At 35.7% G+C, this 22,589-nt stretch overlaps 1 protein-coding gene across 1 annotated transcript in view; it reads right to left on the bottom strand.

Annotated features, from left to right (window-relative positions):
* The window catches only part of MALRD1 (MAM and LDL receptor class A domain containing 1), a 678,818-nt gene that overhangs the window by 175,750 nt on the left and 480,479 nt on the right, over positions 1-22,589 (bottom strand). The window contains exon 32 of the mRNA XM_024253733.2: positions 20,359-20,516. Coding sequence (XP_024109501.2) covers positions 20,359-20,516 — 158 coding nt within the window. The remainder of the gene's footprint in view (positions 1-20,358; positions 20,517-22,589) is intronic.

The raw sequence follows: 22,589 nt of genomic DNA, 5'->3' as shown, positions 1-22,589 counted from the left end.
TTAAGCTGATAAGCAACTTCAGTAAAGTCTAAAGATACAAAATCAACATACAAAAATCAGTAGCATTCCTATATACCAGCAACAGTCAAGCCGAGAGCTGAGCCAGGAATAAAATCCCATTCACGATGGCAACAAATGAATAAAATATCTAGGAATACAGTGAACCAGGGAGGTGAAAGATCTCTACAATGAAAATTACAAGACAGTGCTGAAAAATATCACAGATGACACAAACAAATGGAAAAACATTTCATGCTCATGGATAGGAAGAAGTAATATCATTAAAATGGCCATACTGCCCAAAGCAATTTATAGATTTGATGCTAGTCCCATTAAAATACCATTGGCATTCTTCACAGAACCAGAAAATACTATTTTAAAATTTATATGGAACCAATAAAGAGCCTGAATAGCCAAGGCTATCCTAAACAAAAAGAACAAAGCAAAAAAGAGCCCAAATAACCAAGGCAATCCTAAGCAAAAAGTACAGAATAAACAGACAACCTACAGAATGGGAGGAAATATTTGCATACTGTGCATCTTATAAAGGTCTAATATCCAGCATCTCTAAAGAACTTAAGTTTATAGGAACAAAAACAACCTTATTAAAAATGGGCAAAGGACATGAACAGACACTTTTCAAAAGAAGACCTACATGCAGCCAACAATCATATGAAAAAAAAGCTCAATCACTGATCTTTACAGAAATGCAAATCCAAACCACAATGAGATATCATCTCACACCAGTCAGAATGGCTATTATTAAAAAGGCAAAAAATAACAGATGCTGGCAATGTTGTGGAGAAAAAGGAACACTTATATTGTGGAAGACAGTGCGGTGATTCCTCAAAAACCTAGAAACAGAACTAGCATTTTACCCAGCAATCCCATTATGAGGTATATACCTCCCAAAATATAAATCATTCTATTATAAAGACATAGACGTAGGTATGTATGTTCATTGCAGCACTATTAATGGTAGCAAAGAAACGGAATAAACCTAAATCCCTATTAGTGATAAGGGATAAGGAAAATGTGGTACATACACACCATGGAATACTACGCAGCCATTAAAAAGAATGAGATCATGTCCTTTGCAGGGACATGGATGGAGCTAGAAGCCATTATCCTCAGGAAACTAATGCTGGAACAGAAAATCAAATACCACATGTTCTCACACTTAAGTGGGAGCTAAATGATGAGAACATCTGGACACACAGAGGGGAATCCACACACACTGGGGCCTATCGGAGGGTGGAGGTTGGAAGGAGGTAGAGGATCAGGAAAAACAATTAATGGGTACGAGTTATTTGGATTAATACCTAGGGGATGAAATAATAATAAAAAAACCATGACACATGTTTATCTATGTAACAAACCTGCACATGTAACCCTGAACTTAAAATTAAAAAGTCTAAAAAACATAATTACTTTGTTACACTAAAACTTCATCACAATTTCTGGGTTTGGATGTCACTGAATTATAAATAATCTAGGGCATGTTATAAAGAATGTACCATAGGCAAGTAGGGGAGTGGGTAATTATAAAAAACAAATCTTAGAACAATCAGAATTAGGATGAAATAAGAATCTACAATTCAGCTGAGTCATTAAAGACTGAGGAAATAGATCATTCTTGTCTTTTTTTCACCTTTCTTATTTATGATGAAGACCAAGAATCCCACAGTTTTCTTTCTAACACCTCACAGCAAATTAAATGGTTTTATATATGAAATACTTTTTCAAACTATAAAGGACTGTCCAAAATTGGTTGATGATTATTTGTGATATAGGGAGGCATTTCTCTCTATTATATTTCAAAAGCACAAAACTTTCCCCCAATGTTTAACCTACCTATTAGCCAGAAGGCTGAGCAATGTAATAGTTAGGAATTAGGACCCAGATTCCAATCCTGTCTCTGCCCAGATTAATTGAATGTTTTAGGCCAAGTTACTTAATCTCTTTAAATTTCAGTTTCCACTGCTATTAAATGAAAGACATTAATAAGCAGAGCTCAAAGATATTGCAGGTTCAGTTCCAGACTACTGCAATAAACCGAATATTGTAATAACGTGAGTCATACAAATCTTTTGGTTTCCCAGCACATATAAAAGTCATGTTTACACTATACTGTAGTCAGTTAAGTGTGCAACAGCATTGTGCCTACAAAAAGCAATGTATATACCTTAACTTAAAAATATATTATTGCTAAAATATGCTAATGACCATCTCAGCCTTCAAGTCATAATCTTGCTGGCGAAGGGTCTTGCTTTGTTGGGCTGCTCACTGATTAGGGTGGTGATTGCTGAAGGTTGGAGTGGCTGTGGCAATTTCTTAAAACAAGACAATAAGCTTGCTGCATGATCGACTCTTCCTTGCTCAAAAGATTTTTTTGATCTTTTTTTTTTTGATGCTATTTGATAGCGTTTTACCCACAGTAGAACTTCTTTCAAAATTGGAGTCCATCCTCTCAAGCCCTGTTGCTGCTTTATCAAGCACTCTGTGAGCACTTTCTGCTTCACTTTGTACTTTCATGTTACGAAGGTGGCTTCTTCCCTTAAACTTCATGAACTAACCATCCTCTACTAGCTTCCAACTTTCCTTCCACAGCTTCTTCACCTCTCTCAGCCAAACTGAAGAGAGTTGGGTCTTGCTCTGCATTAGGCTTTGGCTTAAGGGAATGTTGAAGCTGGTTTGGTCTTCTATCCAGACCACTTAAGCTTTCTTCATATTAGCACTAAGGCTGTTTTGTTTCGTTATCATTTGTGTGTTCACTGGAGTAGCACTTTTAACTTCCTTCACGAACTTTTCCCTTGCATCCCCAACTTGACTAGCTGTTTGGAGCAAGAGGTCTAGCTTTCAGCCTATCTCACCTTTCGACATGCTTTCCTCACTAAGCTTAATCATTTCTAGCTTTTGATTTAAAGTGAGAGAAGTGCTGTTCTTCCTTTCACTTGAACACTTAAAGACCATTGGCCTTTAAGGATTGGCCTAATTTCAACGTGGTCTTGTCTCAGGAAATAGGAAGTCCCGAAGAGAGGGAGAGACACAAGGGATCCACGGGTCAATCTAGCAGTCAGAACACACACAGTATTTATCAATTATATTCACCATTTTGTATTACAGTTCATAACACCCCAGAAAAAAATACAATAGTAGCATCAAAGATCACTGATCACAGATCACTATAAGAAATATAATGAGGCCGGGCACGGTGACAATTTTAATAAGTCATAGAGCTGTTAGGGAGGATGATTCAGGCCAGTCATATCTTGCCAAAGATCTACTTTTACTTGGGTGATGGGTAAGTGAGAAGTGTGCAGTTAATTTTCATTCATAATAAATAACTTAAATTTTCACCAAATTTTAAGGAAAAATTGTCAGTATCTAAAAATATTCTTCTATATCTGCCTCATCTTACCTTCATACTCTGAAATTCCCTTATAGCAAACAGAGCTAGGGAAACATTAAAAATTTACCCTATTTATTTTCTGGAACTAAATCAAGCCTTAACTATAACCTTATGAGAGTAATGGGAACTACTGCTGGCTTTAAATAAATAAAAGTCATTGTTTTCAACAGTGTAAAAATCAATCAATCAATAAATAATTTAATAGGCAATAAAAATTATGTCCACTTTAGAAAAAAAGGCACAGCAATTAAAATTTATAAACACTGGGAATAAGGAAGAACAAAGAAAATCTAACCAACCCATCTAAAGACTCAAGTAGGCCGGGCGTGGTGGTTCACGCCTGTAATGCTGGCACTTTGGGAGGCAGAGGGGGGCAGATCACCTGATGTCAGGAGTTCAAGATCAGTCTGACCAACATGGTGAAACCCCATCTCTACTAAAAATACAAACTTAGCCAGGGGTGGTGGCACATGCCTGTAATCCCAGCTACTTGGGAGGCTGAGGCAGGAGTATTGCCTGAACTGGGAGGTGGAGGTTGCAGTGATCTGAGATTGTGCCATTGCACTCCAGCCTGGGCAACAAGAGGGAAACTTTGTCACAAAAAAAAAAAAAAAAAAAAAGTATAGTGATAAGAGAAAAGCTTGAAATGTTGGGAGAATTATCAAAATGTGACACAGAAACACAAAGCAAGCACAAGCTGTTGGGAAAATAGCAGTCATACATGGGCTTGTTGAATGCAATGTTGTTACAAACCTTCAATTTGTAAAAAATATATATATATATATATATACACATATATATATACATCTGTGAAGTTCAGTAAAATGGAGTACAATAAAACAAAGTGTGCTGTAGCTCCCTGATAGATCTGTTATTAGGTTTAAATTTAAGTGAAGTATGTCAATTCAGTACCAACACTAAGCACATTTTATTACTATTGCTATTATATATCATATATATCTTATGGTGGAAAAAAGGAGCTAATATAGAAGGATAAGTCATGTAATGTTAATGGGAGTGGTAACTGGGGAATTTCATTATGAGAAGCTGGCATTCTTTTGTGGGATTAAAAAAATAATAATTTCAGATGTAGTTTTAGGTTTTTCAGATTTTTTTTTAAAGCATTGCTAAGGTCCTTGCAAATAAGAAGGACGAGAAGCAGAAAGCTTTAGAAATTTCTGAGTTTCTAATCCTTAGTGACTTGCAAAGCTGGGTGTTGGACACAGGTTTCCTGTGTTCCAGTCGGGCAGTCTTTCTTGCACCTCACTTGGTTTGTAATAAACATCACTGAATGTCTCACGGGGGAAGAACTAAAAACTTATAGCTACTATGCATGTGGAAATTGAAATGGCTGATTTGTATTTAGCTCTTCAACGTTAACCCCACATTATTTGAAAGAGACCAAGTAATTAGAAATAGGAGTAATCAGAAATAAAGCACCAAGAAAATGCCTCTTCATAGCAAAATGACCAATGTAGCATTTAATGTTAGTTAGCCCGACACTTACAGGCTTTTCTCTCAATGAACAATATCACTGCACAGACCACCTTCAGAATGCCTTCAAAACACCTCCCCTCAAATTGAAAGAAAATTTACACTGCAAGACAGCAAATAGGGGAAAAAATGAATTTCTGAGCTGAATTACTCTTCTTTCAGTAGGTTCTTCAGAAGTTGTAAATATTTAGAAAAATCATTTCTGGTTCTGATGGCGAACTGAAAACACACACTTACCTATACTCTCCAAAAATGTTCCACTGGAAAGACAGGAAAAACACTGACATAAATCCACAGAAGCACTGGAAAATTAGGATCACAGGTACCAGCTTACAAAAATAGTTAGAACTTTCTGGAAGTTTTAAATCAAATGGAAACTGTTTGATGAAAATACGTAAACAGAACTGAGGCATTTGCAAACACCTACAGGTAAAAGAAAAGATCAGTACCAATGACAAAAATGTGAACTGTTCCAGCCAAGTTCTGGAATAACTCAAAGGGACAAAGACCAAAGAGAAGAAGCCATGCATATGTCACCATCTGGTAATTAATCCAAGGACTCCAGAAGAGCCAGGTTGATTCCTTGGGTTAGGAGTTGCTGATCCTAGCATTTGTACCCAGAACAGACAAGATGGGTAAATATTGCTGAAATGGAGCTCTGACACAGGAGTTTCCAAGAGTTTGTACTGAGACCAGAGAAATGATGTAATGTCCCTTATGACTGCCATAAAAATACATGTACCTCCTTCAACACATAAACAAGCTAACAATACATCATAAACATAAACACATTAGAAAACAGCTAGTCCTTTACATCAGGGCAATATGAAACCAGAGATCCTGAATCAGAATGCATATTCACTGTTAGGGAAAGGAAATTTCTTACTTGGTCTGAGAAGATAAAGCACACACAGTAATATTATTCAATCTAGACTCATCTATCTATAGAAATAGAACACTAATACTAAGTAACCAGACAGTTGTGAAAAACCGTAAAATAGAAACTCTACATTAAACAGAATACTGAACACCATGGGGAAGACAGTTAATAGAACCAATGGAAAAAAGACAGAAAGAAATATAATTAACTCTCTTGAGAGATTTGAGTGTCAGTCATATCTAACAGGCAAATATGAAAGGGGGAAGCATTCACAGTTCTTGGAAATTAACAGTATGATTGTAAAAATAAAACCCTCAGAGACAGACTGAATAGGAAAACTGATCCAGATTAAATACCAAAAAGTGAATTGGAAAACTGAAAGAAGTGATCCTCCAAGACCACAGTGCCAGAGGACTAAAAGCTGAAAACGTTGTGAATTTACATGAGGGCTTGGTGGGGAAAGGTCCAGAAGTTTGCAGATCTGTCTAATGATTTTCCTTGAAGGAGATAACCAAGCAAATTACAGCTGAAAATCTCCCTAAGGTGACGAATGATGAGGGCTCATTAAATTTCCAGGAAAATTTATGGATTCCAGGGAATAAAAAGAACATTTTATTCACATATGGGGAAAAGTAGGTAGTGTAAAAGTCTTGAAGGAGAAATAATCAGACAGATGTCAGTCTTCTAAAAGGTAGGCAGGTACTGGATATTAGCATGCAATGCAGCCACATCTTCAATTATGTAAGGAAAAATAATTTTCAACCTAGAAATCTATACCCAACCAATCTTTCCAATATAGACACATGATTGTTTTTTTCAATCAGGAACTCAAAAGGTTAGCATTTTGCACTTATCTGAAATGCATATGAGCAAAACATATTGTTACAGGATGAATGTATTCCCCTAAAGTTCATATGTTGCAGCCCTAAACCACAGAACCTCAGAATGTGACTGTATTTTGAAACAGGGCCTCATTAAGTTATAATGAGGCTCTTAGGGTAGGCTCTAATCCAATGTGAATGATGCCCTTATAAAAAGAAAAAATTTAGACATAAGAAGAAACATGAGGGATAGATATGCCTGCACAGAGGGAAGACCTCATGAGGACAGTGGAAAGGTGACCAGTGACCAGTCAAGGAAGAAGCCTCAGAAGAACCCACACCTGCTGACACCTTGATCTTGGACCTCCAGCCTCCATGATTATAAGGAAATACATTTCTATTGTTGAAGCCACCCAGTCTATGGTATCTTGTTATGGCAACTCTAGCAAGCTAATATGCATATCAAACAAAAAGAATCCAATATAGTAGACTGCATAGGCATTAATAAAGAGTGGTGGGCAAAGATAACTTGCCCACTGCTTGATATTATCATTAAGTTAAATGCATAGTTTTACTTGATGATAATATACTGTGACTTGAAAAATTGAAGAGAGGCCATGGTCATTTTTATGAATATGATTGCCAAGAAGGTAGAGAAATGATTTGCACTTTGGTTCCAGAGAATTTTAATAAGTCATAGAGCTGTTAGAGAGGATGATTCAGGCCACCCAAATCTGGCCAAAGATCTACTTTTAGTGAGTGGTGGGTAGGTTATTAATTTTCATTCATAATAAATACTTTAATAGACAATAAAAATTGTGTCCACTCTAGAAAAAAAAAAGGCACAGCAATTAAAACTTATAAACACTGGGAATAAGGAAGAATTAAAGAAATCTAGCCAACCCATCTAAAGACTCAAGTAGGCCTGGTGTGGTGACTCACGGCCTCAATCCCAGCACTTTGGGATGGGAGGCCTAGGTGGGCGAATCACTTGAGGTCAGGAGTTCGAGACCAGCCTGGCCAACATGGTGAAACCCATTCTCTACTAAAACTACAAAAATTAGCCAGGGGTGGTGGCAGGCACTTGTAGTCCCAGCTACTTGGGAGGCTGAGGCAGGAGAATCGCCTGAGCCCAGGAGGCAGAGGTTATGTCACACCATTGCATTCCGGCCTGAGTGACAAGAGCGAGACTCCATCTAAAAAAAAAAAAAAAACACCTAAAACAAAGCAAAAAAGACTGAAGTAGAGGGGAAAAATAAAAAATACAAGTAGAAAACACACAACCAAAAGATCTATATGACAATGAAACCGTAACCACAACACATATAAAAAGACTGAATTGAATTATTTAAAAAACTAGAAGCTCAGATTGTGTGAAAAAAACACAATTCAGCCATATAGTGTTTATAATAGGCATAACTAAAGCCAAGTAGCATGGAATAATTAAAATAAAGATAAGATATATATTGATTTAAAAAGAAGAAGGTGAGATGAAATTAACGTTAAGTAGAGAGTTTATTTGGGGCAGGCTTGAGGATGGAAACCCAGGAGCATAGATTCCAGTTGCCCTGAATATACACTTCATTTAGCAGCAGTTACAAGTTGATTTGTAAAGGCAAAAATAGGGATAAGGAGTAAGTTGATACAAAGTTGTTTGCCAAGAATTCTCCATTGGTTTGCAGAAATAACATGGATTAGTGATTGGCTATGCATTGTTAAGCTACAGAGTTTGGGTTACAGTGTCTGGTGTGCCATTATTATCTTAATTCATAGATGGTTGGGGCAATCACAAACAGTTTGAAGAGATAACTACATAACTCAAAAAGGGGAGTAAGCCTAGTACGGTGGCTCAGCACTTTGGGATTCTCAGGCAGGAGGACAGCTTGTGCCCAGGAGTTGGAGACCAGCCTAGGAAACATAGTGAGACTCCATCTCTGTCTCAAAAAAATAAAAAAAAAAAAAAATCAGCTGGGCGTGATTTTTACATCTGTAGTCCCAGCTACTTGAAGGCTGAGGCCAGAGAATTGCTTGAACCTAGGAAGCCAAGGCTGCAGTGAGCTGTGATTGCACCACTGTACTCCAGCCTGACTGACAGTACAAGACCCTGTCTCAAAAAAAAAAAAAAAAAAAAGGAAAAAGAAAAATCCAGGGGAGTAGGGTGTGATTGCTATCTCAGTTTAATGTCTTCCTCGATGTAATAATTAATAGTACTCTTGCATTGCTCAGATAAAAGTTCCTTCATTTTCTTATATGAATCAGACAAAAAATGAAGACAGTAGAACATCCATATTATTAACAAATAATACAGGATTTCCATGGAAAGTACAAAGAAGGCTATTTACTGTTGATAAAAGTTGTAATTCCCCAAACAGACATAACTGTCTTGAATCTTTAGGCATTCAACAACATAACTTCGACACATAAAAATCTAAGACAGGTAAAACAAAAAGACAAATAGACACTTTTATAATTGTACTGGAGGCTTTTAAAACACCTTTTTCCTACATTGACAAATTAAGCCAAAAACAGTAAGGATAGAGAGAATTATGGTTTGTCTCTGTATTTCTAACATCTATTTATCTACCTATCTTTGTATCCAACTGAGAAGCTATCATTCTTTCACACATTTCAAGAAAATTTACATCTGTATATATAAATTTAACATGTGATAGTGGAGGCATGTCCAATCCACAGGAGAGGACAAAGAATTATATCAATGACATTGGAAATACTATACTGCAATTTGGAAAAAAACCATCAGGAGATTCTAACCTCTCACCACTCATAAACAAAAATGAATTATAACTAGATTAAGTAGTTAAAACTAGAAATCAGAATTATATAATTATTAAAATTATAAATTATATAATTATTAAAACAAATGAAAATATTTTGTTATTTTATGACAGAAAATGGCTTCCTAAATGAGGCATTAAACCCAGACTCTGTAAAGAAAATAAAGATGGGTGGCTTTCATGAAATAAAAATGTAAAAGAAAAGTTACTTGAGCTTCAAGTATATTAAATAGTTTTTATAAAGAAATAATATTCAGCTTCAGACCCAGACTTCCAAGTGAAGCTGATTAAGGTTTTTTCTCAAGGTGACTTTACACCTAGTCTGTTTGTAGTCGGGTGTAAGAAAGACCTTCTTTTGCAAATTCCCATGCCTCTGTCTTAAAACTGTGACTTGATTTTAATTTTTAGTTGCATAACTCCTCAAGTTGAGTTTACTTTTATTTTTCTACTTTTATTATATTGTGAAAGGAAAGTCTATTTTGAAGGCCAAATTAGATTAGCTTTTTCTCTTGAGTGTTGACCTTTGCATTTTGTGTGGTGCCTTCCCATCCTGCCTAATTTATAATTTAACGGCAAACTTAATACCAGTGTTTTTTGCCATCCTGTGGTTTATATTTTCTATTATTCACAATGGAAGATACATAGCACATTTTAGCAAGGTTTACTCTGGCGCAGCTGTCAAAGTGTCTCTTTGCTATCAAGACCTATTCACCCATCTTTGCTAAAGTGTTAATATGAGCCGGTGATTCTTACTATGTGAGAGATTATGTTTGTACGCTTGACACAATCCTAAGTGTACCTTGTCGCAGGATCCTAAGTGTCTCTGGCACACCAGACCAAACCTTGCCTTTTTCTGCTATTCAATAAAACATATTAGATTGAAATATAAGACATTGATACTATAGAGGGAGAAACTTGAATCTGTTCTTACAAAGAGAAAACAATCACTAAAAAATACGTTGCTTCATTTTAACTACTGCTATAACACATTACTCATGTCATATTGTACAAATGATTTCAATGTGCCAGGACGAGTGACACATTAAGAGCTATTGCCCTAGAATACTACTTTTCTTGTTTCTGCTGAAAATAGTAAGACATGCTCAGATTTAAGGTATAATAAGGTTTTATAAATTTGTTAAGTATGCTTAAAAACTTCTACACACATCTCCCTACCTTTTATGCATGGGGATAATTGCACATGTCTTTTAAATACTATCTAATATTTTTCTCCAAAGCTACCATTGAAAAGCAGTTTAACACCACTTGTAAAAATGATGGCCATGAGGTTCAGCATAAACAGAAATGAAAGAGAACTGGTTAGTCTAGAAAATTAGTTAAAATATACTTTGAAAATGAATAAATTTAGAGACAGAATACTGATAGTGCCACTCAATAACTTTCCTAATAAGATTGCATTTTTATAGTGTCAATAATACAAGAAATACAACAAAAAGCCCCGATGTTTATATTGCCTTAAGCATATGTTATACAAACTAGTACCCACTTAATTCCTTTCATTTTTTTACCCTGAATGTATTTTTATTTTTAAAGAGACAAGGTCTTGCCATGTTGCCCAGGCTGGTCTCAAATTCCTGGCATCAAGCAATCCTTCTGCTTTGGCCTCCCAAAGTGCTGGGATTACAGCCGTGAGCCACTGTGCCTGGCCTTCCATTTTTAATTTCTGAAAATATACATATTTTTGTAAATTTAAGTGAATATTCAACTTTTTTCCACTTCTCTTTTCACTCAACATATGCCTGGAGAAATTTCTGCAGCACAAGTGATAACTATGAGATGGGCTGGGTCCTCGTCTATATAGTAACATCTCATGAGAATAACCAGAGCCTTTTTAGCAGCTCATTAACAAGGTTTATCATTTTCTAAATTATTACTTCACTGCAATAAATGATAACCTAGTACCTGATTAAGTGAATATAAGTATCAATGCATTTCCTCTATTATTAGAAACTCTTTGTGCACCATATTTCATTGGTTCATTATTCATATTGCTGTGTTATCTTATTATGGGTTGTGAGAATCACTGTTGAATGATGTATCAAAAGCCTTACTACCTCAAAATACCTTGCACTGTGGGTGCCATGTGTCTTTGCACCACACCCCAGAGGACCCACAGTCATTCTGCATTTAAGAGAGGCTGAGTTGGGGTAAGACTCTTTTTCTTCCCTGCTAAACTTCCTATTCTGATGATTAGATGTCTGCTATCATCACAGGGAACAGAATGTCCTCTTGCACTAGCCTAAAGAAGGGGTTCCAGAAACGTCTGACAATTCTAACAGGACAACTGTAGATCTAATGACAAATTCTAGGTGATTACAAAATCGACCAGAAGGGCCCTCAGTGAGTTTGACAAAGAAGATACAGTCTTGGTGGCCCTTGTCCTTGAGCAGCTCATTCAAAAGTTAATCACCTCAAGCAGCAGAACACGCTGCGCATGTGGCTCACACCTATAATCCGAGCACTATAGGAGGCCGAGGTCGGCAGATCACTTGAGCTCAGGAGTTCAAGACCAGCCTGGGCAACATGTCAAAACCCCATCACTGTGCACACACACACACACACACACACACACAAATTAGCTGGGTGTGGTGGCGCATGCTGGTAGTCCCAGCTACTAGGGAGGCTGACGTCGGAGGATAACTTGAGCCCAGGAGGTTGAGACTGCAGTAAGTGGAGATGGCACCACTGCACTCCAGCCTGCGTGTGACAGAGTGAGACCCTGTCTCAAAAATACAAAAAAATAAAAAAACAAAGCAGCAGAACAAAAGGATTGCATGGCATGTCTTACAGGCAACTATTGGTAAGATAAATACTTATAGCATCCCCCATATCAGCTCACACACACTAAGCATTTGGGGACACATCTAACTATTTAAGTAACCATGATGCCATTTTGTAAAATTTATAATTCAAATCAAATGTATACTGAAAAATATAATATGCAGAACACAAAATATGCAAAATACCTTTTAAAGAATTAGATTTTATCAACTCCAGGTAGAAAATATAAGACAATTTTGAATAATGAAAATGCAAACCCTCAATACGTCACAAAATAGCCCTCTAGTTCTGAAAGGCAGAAAAGCGTAGTAGTTATAAGCAGAGAGTAGAGATAGGCCATGTGGAAAAACCTGCCCAGCTCTATGACCTTGGACAAATTCCTGAAGCTTTGTCTGTCTCATTTGCCTTATCTGTTAAAATGTAGATAATGTCAGGACTTGCCTCATTGGAGGGTGTGAGAATCAGATTAATTAATTTATGATAAAGGACTTTGAATGGTGTATGGCATATCGTAACCATCTGATCTTATTAAGTCTGACTCTGATATTATTCTCCATTTTTTTCCTCTGCTTTTACTATCTTCCTAAATATTACATTGAAACAAAACAAAACAAAACTCAATAGCACCAGCTCACAACAATAATAGTTTTCTGAACTGGAGCATATACATGCTAAATGTCTTATCCTATGGGTTTTACTGAAACACATTTAGGCCTAAGAATGCCTCAAATCTAAGACAGAGACTATTTCAACACCATAGGCTACTTGTTCTGAAATACAAACAATCGGTTTCCGGAATCCCATATATATATATAACCTTATCTGTTATCACGGAAGTTTTGGAAAGTAGCTTTTTTTTTTCATTAGCAATTAGAAATTTATATAAATTACAAAAATATTATGAAAAGTATAAATTGTGAGTTACCTATTCATTTTCCCTTTATTTCTTTAAGTTTGGAGTAATAAAATATATTAGATATTTTTAGAGAAATCATCTTGTTCAGTGCCAAGTTATCTGCTTTTTGTAGATCAAATCAATTGAGATAGCATTAAACATCAAAACAAGACAAAAGGTAGGAAGCGGAAAAACTGTAATTAAATAATATAATGGGAAATTAATTTGGTTTCATTTAGGGCTCTTTTGGCAGTATGGATCAAAAAGGGACCAACATCATTTTAAAGAGTGCTTTTAATTTGACATGTAAGTAGGTAATTGAAAGACAGAAAGAAACTGAACTTTGTAAGTTCTTCTGGTTTGGCATTACCAGAAAATAAAGCAATTATTAAGTAAGTACAAATTAGCATTGTTCTCTAATTCCTTCAGCCTTTAATTGAAGGATATTGATGCCCATGTGAACATTTTATTATTCTGATTATCAGTCACTTACGATGAAAAGACATTGAAGTCTTCCTAATTTCTATAAAATATTTTCTTTATGCAGCCCTCTACTTTGAAGGCTGAGATAAATCAGCATAGTTTGGCTTTTTATCCTAAAACATAATAGGAAAATCATAACTGAATTTCACCTTGATCTCATCGACTATACTAGTTGTTGATTGCTTTTGCTTTATATGATACACTTCATTAATATGCTAATAAAATTCAGCTATGCTTTATTTAGAAAATTATCTTAAATGTCAGCGAAGATCTAAGTCCTGTACATTATTTACAGACATTGGTTTTCAGTTTATCTTTATATTCCATTTTAAATCAAGCCACATCTTTGTTGCCCTGGACTTCTGAAATCATCTTCACTTTTCTCCCTGTGCAATGGACTGAACATTACTCCCCAAGATTCACATGTTGAAATCCTAACCCCGAAGGTGATGGTATTAGTAGGTAGGGCCTATAGGAGGGACAAGATCATGAAGGGGGAGACCTCATGAATGGGATTAGTGCCCTTATAAAGAGACTGAAGTCAAGTAAGAGAAATAACAGAAAACAAACAACATAGGTAGCTATGAAACTTTCCATTTGTGATATAGTTCTCTGGAAAAAAAAATAAGTTTCCCATGATAAGTAATTACTCATCTTCTGCTGAGAGAGGTATTTTATATCAAATGATAAGAAAGGCCCTCTGAGAAAGATGATGTTTGAATACAAGAAGCCAGCCTTGTGAATATCTGGAGAAAGAGGAGGGAGAAGAAAAAGGAGAGAGAAGAGAGCTCTCCTGCCTTTTCCATCATGTGAAGTCACAAAAAAGGTCTGGTAAGACACCAAACTTGCCAGCCCCTTGATCTGGGACTTCCCAGCCTCCAGAACTATAAGAAATAAATTTATGTTGTTTATAAGTCATGCAGTCAATAGTATTTGGTAATAGCAACCTGAAAGAACTAAGACATCAAGTTTCATTTTCACTTTGGCCTCCTCCTACCCACCAGATTCCAGCCCTTTTCCATATAGCAGCCAAACAGCCCTTTTACATATTTTTAATTACTCTTCATGTTAATACTCTCCGATAGCTTCCCATGGCTTTTAGAATAAAACTGAGTCTCCTTATCATGTACAAGGTCATAAATGACCTGGTCTCTTCCTACAACTTCAATCTTATTTATCCTCTTGTCTATGTTGTTCCAGCTATGCCAGCCCTTGAAATTTCTACATGGGAGCTTTTTCATTAACTTGCAACCTCTGCTTAGAGCAGTTTTTCTCCAGATAGTTACAAGGCTGGCTCCTTCTTGCTTTTCAACTCTAAATCCAAATATCATCTTTCTCAGAGGGGCTTTCTTACCATTCAATATAAAATGCCTCTCTCAGCAGGTGATGAGTAATTATCACGGGAAACTTTCTTATTTGCTCCAGCGCTGTACGACAAATGGAAGGTGTCACAGTTATCTGTTTTGTTTGTTTACCTGTTTTCTGTTATCACCTACTAGAACCTTATTCAGAAATAAGTTAATGTAATGAGGACAAATTGAAGCTGACTGTCACTCAATTTTTTTTATTATTTTGTAAGGTCATAGCATCAAAAGATTTCGTTTTCTTTACAGTGCACACTTATATCAGACAAATTCAAGTTTAGAGTAGCTAAACTAACATATTTCAAATAAAGGAAGTTTAATATAGAGAGATAAGGGACTGATTACAAATGTTATGAAAGAGATGAGAAATCAGCAAGGAAATTATGATGCAACCTACCATATGTAGAATGTTTCCATCCCTAAAACGAGAGGGACAAAGGAAGAATGTCACCAAAGTCAAGCTGCTGGAAGAATGTAACAAACCTGCACGTTGTGCACATGTACCCTAAAACTTAAAGTATAATTAAAACAAAAAAAAAGAAAAAGAAAATTTTTCGGGCATGTTCTATGGGAGCTGGAGCTAAGGAAGCATGGCCTAATTGGGGGAAGCTGAGTCACAGATAAGGTACAGTTAGAGACTCAATCCAAAACAGGAAGAGAGAGGAGAAAGGCTTGTCTTCTCTTCCTGTCCTCAGGTCTTTGGTGAGTACCTTCCATTGACCAAGCCTACCTAGGAAGGCAGAAAGCAAAGGAGCTGGGGAAGTGTAGTTCTCTGGAATAAAGAGCAGATCCTGGAAGGGCAGGGAATGCATAAACTTTAGTGAGATTTCAGAAAATTTACGCTGACAAGGAGACATACTCCCACAATCTACAATTTGGAATCTCTTTTGAGAATGCATTCCTATTTTTATTGCCTCATAAACCCTTGCCTCTGAAAATTCATCTTAGGTATTTTCTTTGCCACATCCCCTCTGAAGGGTTTCTATAATCAACGCAAGAAATAGTTGCAGACAACTGTAATCTACCATATACTCTGGAGCCACATTTGCTATTATTAACTCAAGACATCATGTGTTTATGGCACATTCTGGGGCAGTGTCTCTCAACCCTTCCAAATATGAGGACCCTTTAGAAATACATAATTTTTATTAGAAAGCTAATACAAATTTCATGTAGAAAAATTATAAAATACATAAGACTGCAAAATAATAAACTTTTTCATCTCAAAAAGTACAAATAATTAACCATTGTAGTGTGTATTTCTCCATTTATTTCTTTTCCCTGTCATATACATATGTATATATATATATACATATATATACATATATTTATGAGGTAAATATCTATAGCCATATACATATTTTCACACAAAATTTGATATTTTTTAAAAAATTTCATACTAGTATACATATTCCTTAACAATCTGCTTAGGTCATTAAAGAATCATAAACATTTCTTTTTATCACTAATTATTCATTCACAGAATTAATTGTTCTACAGTGTTTCCGTATGGCTGAATGTACTATATTTTAGTAATTCCTACTATATGATGCTCAAGTGGTTTCCAGTATTTACTAGGGTAAACATTGAGATAAAAAAAAAAAACTTTGGTCGGGCGCAGTGGCTCACGCCTGCAATCCCAGCACTTTAGGAAGCTGAGATGGGCGAATCACTAGGTCAGGAGATCGAGACCAGCCTGGCCAACAGGGTGAAATGCCTTCTCTACTAAAAGTACAAAAGTTAGCTGGGTGTGGTGGCGCCTGCCTGTAACCCCAGCTACTCCGGAGGCTGAGGCAGGAGAATCGCTTGAACCAGGGAGGCGGAGGTTGCAGCAAGCCGAGATCGCACCACTGCACTCCAGTCTGGCAACAGAGTGAGACTCCATCTCAAAAAACAACAACAACAACAACAATAAAACTTTATAAATAAAATAGCATATATATCTATCTTTATTTCATTACAATAAATTTCTAGATGTAAAATGTTTTAGTAAATAATATAAAAAATATAAATTTTTTAATTGTCAAAATATTCTTCATAATTGTAAATTGATAGTCCAGCTAGCAATGAATATCTGTTTCTTTACATCCACACCAACAGTAGATATGATCATTTATTTTATTCTTTTAAGATTTTTTTTTATGGTGGCAACATTATTAGAGAAGGGGAAAAAGGACTTCTTTTTTACTTAGAAAAAGAAGTTTTTTCCCACCACAAGTTCAGATTATATTAATTGGACTTTTGGCATCAATTATTTGTAAAAACTAGAGCCACAAACATGGGTCCACATCTCCTTTATAAGGAGTGATCCTGCAGTACTATAATACCCAAATTAGAGTTTGTAAGAAAGCACAAACTTGCAGGTGAAAGAAAAGCATGCTAATGGAAAGCCTCAATCCAAAGAACAGGGAGAATGGGTTTCCACTTCATTGGTTCCTCCACATGTAAAATTACTGCATGCTTAGGAAGGTTTTCAGTCTGTGAATAACTCAAGATTTTCCACAGCAATAGTTGAGAAAATAAGATTTTCCCCAGCTGCTATGATCCATCAGTGATATAAGGCCACATTATGAAAACAGTTTTTGCCGAGTTTCTGTAATGGTTAGGGCTTTTTCAGTAGCAAGTAACAAAAGGAGAATTCTACTGGTGCAGAAAAAGTGGGATTGAGGGTACCTTTCTGTTTCTTCCCCTTTCTTTAGCTCTGTGTCCCCGTGTGTTAGCTTCTTTGTCAAACAATCTCTCTCCCTTTGTGGGGAAAGATGGCTTCCAACAGCCCCAAGCCTAGTCTATGTTCCTACAACTTGTAATCCAAAAGAAAGAGAAATACCTCTCTTCCTCTGCATCAAATGCTTAGAGGGGCCTATGAGTGGCCCTACTGAGGTCACCCATGGACGTGGTAAAAGAAAGTCACTGTGGCAGTCAACCCCACTGATATAGTTTGGATGTTTGACCTCGTCCAAATCTCATGTTGAATTGTAATCCCCAATGCTGGAGGTTGGGAATGGTGGGAGTTGTTGGGTCATGGGGGCAGATCTGTCATGACTGGATGCTGTCTTCATGATAGGGAGTGAGTTCTCATGATATCTGGTCCTTTAAAAGGGTTAGCATCTCCCTCTCTTGCCTCTGCTTTCACCCTGTGACAGCTCCCACTTTGCATTCCGCCATACTTGAATGCTTCTTGAGGCCTCATCAGAAGCTGAGCAGATGGCCGATGCCATGCTTCCCATACAGCCTGCAGAACTGTGAGCCAATTAAACCTATTTCCTTTATAAATTACCAGTCTCAGGTATTTCTTTACAGCAATGCAAGAATGACCTAATACACCCACCAAGACCGTTGCTACAGAAAAATCAATATCATGCTGATTATCAATTTCCTGCCACTATTCTTTCTAGTAGACCTCTCTGAAAACTTCCCAGAGTAGAAAAGCATCGTTATACTTAACTGCTGCTTTCTGGTTAGAAAAACCAGTAAGCACCAAAGTCAGGTATCAGAAATCAGACGTGAGGTCAATATTTCTATTTCAAAGGCTATTTACAGAAACATGGCTAAACACAGAGGGCCACTTAACTGGATGACTAAGGAACTGAAGGCCCAGCTGGTGAGCAGCTAAAGAACACATGGGTGGTCTTTTTGAATTGAGGAAGCAACAATTTCTTAGAAAGTGACCGAAATCTGCATGTATTATATGAAAAGGTCTGGTGGCCTTTCCATTGATACTTGCTTCGATGAGGAACTGTAGACTAGTGTCCTCTTCAATTACAGCAATCTGTGTTTAATAATGTCAGTAGAAATAAGGTGTTGTTGTGGAGTTTCTTGAAAAATTACACTGGATAAAATTTAGCATAAGCAATAGGCTAATCTATTGAATATTCATCGATTAGATGTAAAAACTATGAAAAATAATTTAAAATTTTTACATGCTTTGCATTTATTCGTGTGCTCCCAAACTGCTAAAAATGAACCTCTTTCTCTGTTGTTTTACTGGCTTCCTTTGAAAAAACAGACATTCTCATAGAGTCAGGATAAATTCTCAACTTTCTTTGCATGTTTAGATTTTTACTTAAGAGTTTCAATTTCTGTCGATGTCTAGAATTGATAAGACCTTTTTACTTTCTCTCATTTTCCCACGTTTCTCTTCTGACTTCTTTGGTTGACCACAGAGAATCTGAGAAACAAAACTGGGTAATAGATATCATATTTTTGAGAGGAGGGGCTTGGTGGCTCAGGCCTGTAATCCCAGCACCCTGGGAGGCTGAGGTGGGTGGATCATGAGGTCAGGAGTTTGAGACCAGCCTGGCCAACATGGTGAAACCCCATCTCTACTAAAACTACAAAAAATTAGCTGGGCTTGGTGATGCATGCCTGTAATCCCAGCTACTCAGGCGGCTGAGGCAGGAAAATCACTTGAATCTGGGAGGCGGAGGTTCCAGTGAACTGAGATCGCACCACTGCACTTCAGGTGGGGCGATAGAGCAAGACTCTGTCTGTCCCTCCTCCCTACCAAAAAAAAGATATCCGATTTTTGAAATCAGAATTTTCACTGTGAAATGTTGAAAAAGTTACTAAGGCTTTTTGAGTCTCAGTTTCTTTGTTGTAAACTTGGGGAAAATATACTTACCTCATCAGGTGAAGGTGAGAATTAAAATTGATACCATAGAGTATTTATAATACACGTAAATATAAGGCAGAACTTCATAAGACCTGCTATTATTTACACAGGACCATATTTGATATAAAGACAAAAATCCCATTTGTGTTTATTCAAAAAACATCATTGGATAATTGTAAGTTAATAACACTGGGTGTGGTGTGCTGATACGTAATCATTTAATTAGAAACCAAGATCTTAAAATTGGTTCATGATGATTGAAAAACTCATTGATACAATGAAAAGTATAAGTGCAGCAACTTGTTTCATTACAGGTATCTGCATTTGGTACAGATTATTGCTTTAAACTAGTTAAAAATAGAGCATGCGTGTTGATTTTACTGTGAGCTGATATATACTTAAAGTCTTAAATTTGCTTTTCCTTTACTGAATTTTGGGTAGAAAATTATCTTCTTCACCATTATGCATCACATCACATTTCTTTACTGTCCCTAGCTAAGCTGCTAATAGAAAATACATGTGGAATCTGCCCAAACTCTTTTATCTCCAGATAATCTTTTAAATCGCATGTGACATAATTGAGTTCAGGTGGCAGCCGTCAGTGAGATAAATCTTGAATGAGATTAAGATGAATGACAGCACAGCTTGCCAAAGTCCCATTGCCCCAGAAAGAAATGAGAAATTAATGGCATCAGCACTGGTAATGTGACCAACAAAAATACAAATAAGACAAGGGAAGACAATGTTTAAACATGTCATGCATATTTCAATGATCGTAAATCTCTGGCTTCCTTTTTTACCTTTAATATTCCCATACTCCTGGGATCGATCATGTAGAACCAGAATCGAACAGTACACATTCCAAGGCTTGCTGGGAAGGATTTGGAGGTAGTAATTCTGGCAATGGATCCTTCCTTGGAGCCAGATGAGTTGACGTACAGGAAGTGCTGACCACTACCTTGAAATAGATTAACACAATTTTCTTCAGTGCAATTATAATATCGCATGAGTCAGAACGCGTTTAAACCATTAACAGATATCTTTTTATCCTTATACATACACACAATCAAACAGAACTCATTTTCATTTTGGGAGTCATATATCAATAACATTTAATTCTTCTGAGCCAGAAAAGTGTCACTATGATCATGTGATTCACAAAATTTCCTTGAGCCAGTGACTCATAAAGTAATCAAATATTGGTTTTGAATATGAAGATGTATTCTTATTCTCCTAATTTGCTTAAACCTGTCAGATTCCAGAAATAAAATACTCTGTATGCTGTGCATACAGCAAATACAGAGTAGGTACTGGGGACTGATAGGGAGTGTATCTTATTTTCAGTTGCTCTGATTCCCACACCAGCCGGGGTAGTAGTGACTGGCTATAACCGCAAAGTGAAATGTGATTCTGAGAGTCATTACAACAGCTTTTTCTGAGTAATACACTATTTCTTTTCTTCTCAAATGCATTAGTATGGGAAAGATTTCTGCATTTAATCACAGTTGGATTTTTTTCTGTTGCCATTGTCAGAAATTCATCGTAGCTACCATTCCCCTTTGTGGGTAGGTAAATATAAAATATATATATATGTGTGTGTATTTTTTCCTTAAGTTAAATATTTATTTGTAGTCCCATTCAAAACTATTAATATATTTATATATAAATATATTATATGATATATATTATAATTATATATTACATATTATATAAATATATATTATATATAATATTTATAATATTATATTGAGAGGACAGTAGTTTCCTGTGTATATTTATAATATATTTATATAATATATAATATAGATATATTATTATATATTATATAATATATATTATATAGATATATTATTATATATTATATAATATATATTATATAGATATATTATTATATAGTCTAATTATACATCATATATTATATATAATATATAAATATGTAGAAAATATATTAATAGTCTTGAATGGGACTACAAATAAATACTTAAAGAAAAAATACACATATATTTTTTAATTCACGCTATATGTATTTACACACACATCTATATTTATATATTTATAATACATAATATATAATTAAATATATTTATCATATATTAATATATAATTTGATCATATATATCTTTAATATATAATATATTAAAATATTTTCTATATATATTTATATATTATCTATGTGTATGAGTGTGTATTTTTTCCTTCAGTTAAATATTTATTTTAGTTCCAAATTTAGGCTATTAAAATATTTTATAATTAAAAGTATTCTTGATTTCCTGTGGTATTTTAGTATTGTTATTCAGACATATATTTTTAAAGCATTACTTGTGAGTTAGTGGTCCAACAGGCTTCTCTTTTGAAGACTTTCTTTTTAAAAACTTGTTGTCAGGTCAATTGAGTACCCTTCATATCATCAGGGTATGTATTAGTTTACCTTTATCTCCCAGCATTTAATTCTTCGGTGCAAGGAATACTCATGTGCTATACCCTTGAATACAATTGAAACTGAATACAATTGAAAATTGAAGTGGCTAGAATATACTGCAAAGGAGAATTAGAGAACCATGTCATACCAACTAATGGCCTGGCTTTTTGTCTTTTCATTTTTTTGAAGGACATTTCAACAATGTCCTTCAAAATATAGAAGATGACGAAAATGAATACACAGTTTTTTAGAGCAACTTTAGGTTTAAAGGAAGTTGAGAAGATAGTAGAGAGTTTCTTGTGTAATCATAACTCTCCCACAGACCATTTGTGTATTATTAACCTTTTGCACTAGTGTGGTACATTAGTTACTATTAATGAGCCAATATTGATACATTCTTATTAATTAAATATTGTTTTGGCTATTGTGAGTCTTTTGACTTTCCATGCAATCTTTAGAATCGGTTTGTTAATATCTACAAAATAACTTGGGATTGGAATTGCATTGAATTTATACACCATGTTGGGAACAACTGTCTACAAAATATTGTCTTCCTATCCACGCACATAGAACATATTCTATGTTTTGTCTTCTTGGAGTAATGATCTAATT

Source organism: Pongo abelii, chromosome 8, assembly GCF_028885655.2.
Source record: "Pongo abelii isolate AG06213 chromosome 8, NHGRI_mPonAbe1-v2.0_pri, whole genome shotgun sequence".
Classification (NCBI taxonomy): domain Eukaryota; kingdom Metazoa; phylum Chordata; class Mammalia; order Primates; family Hominidae; genus Pongo; species Pongo abelii.
The sequence above is the reverse complement of the archived record's forward strand: the minus strand, read 5'-3'. Positions and strand labels throughout refer to the sequence as shown.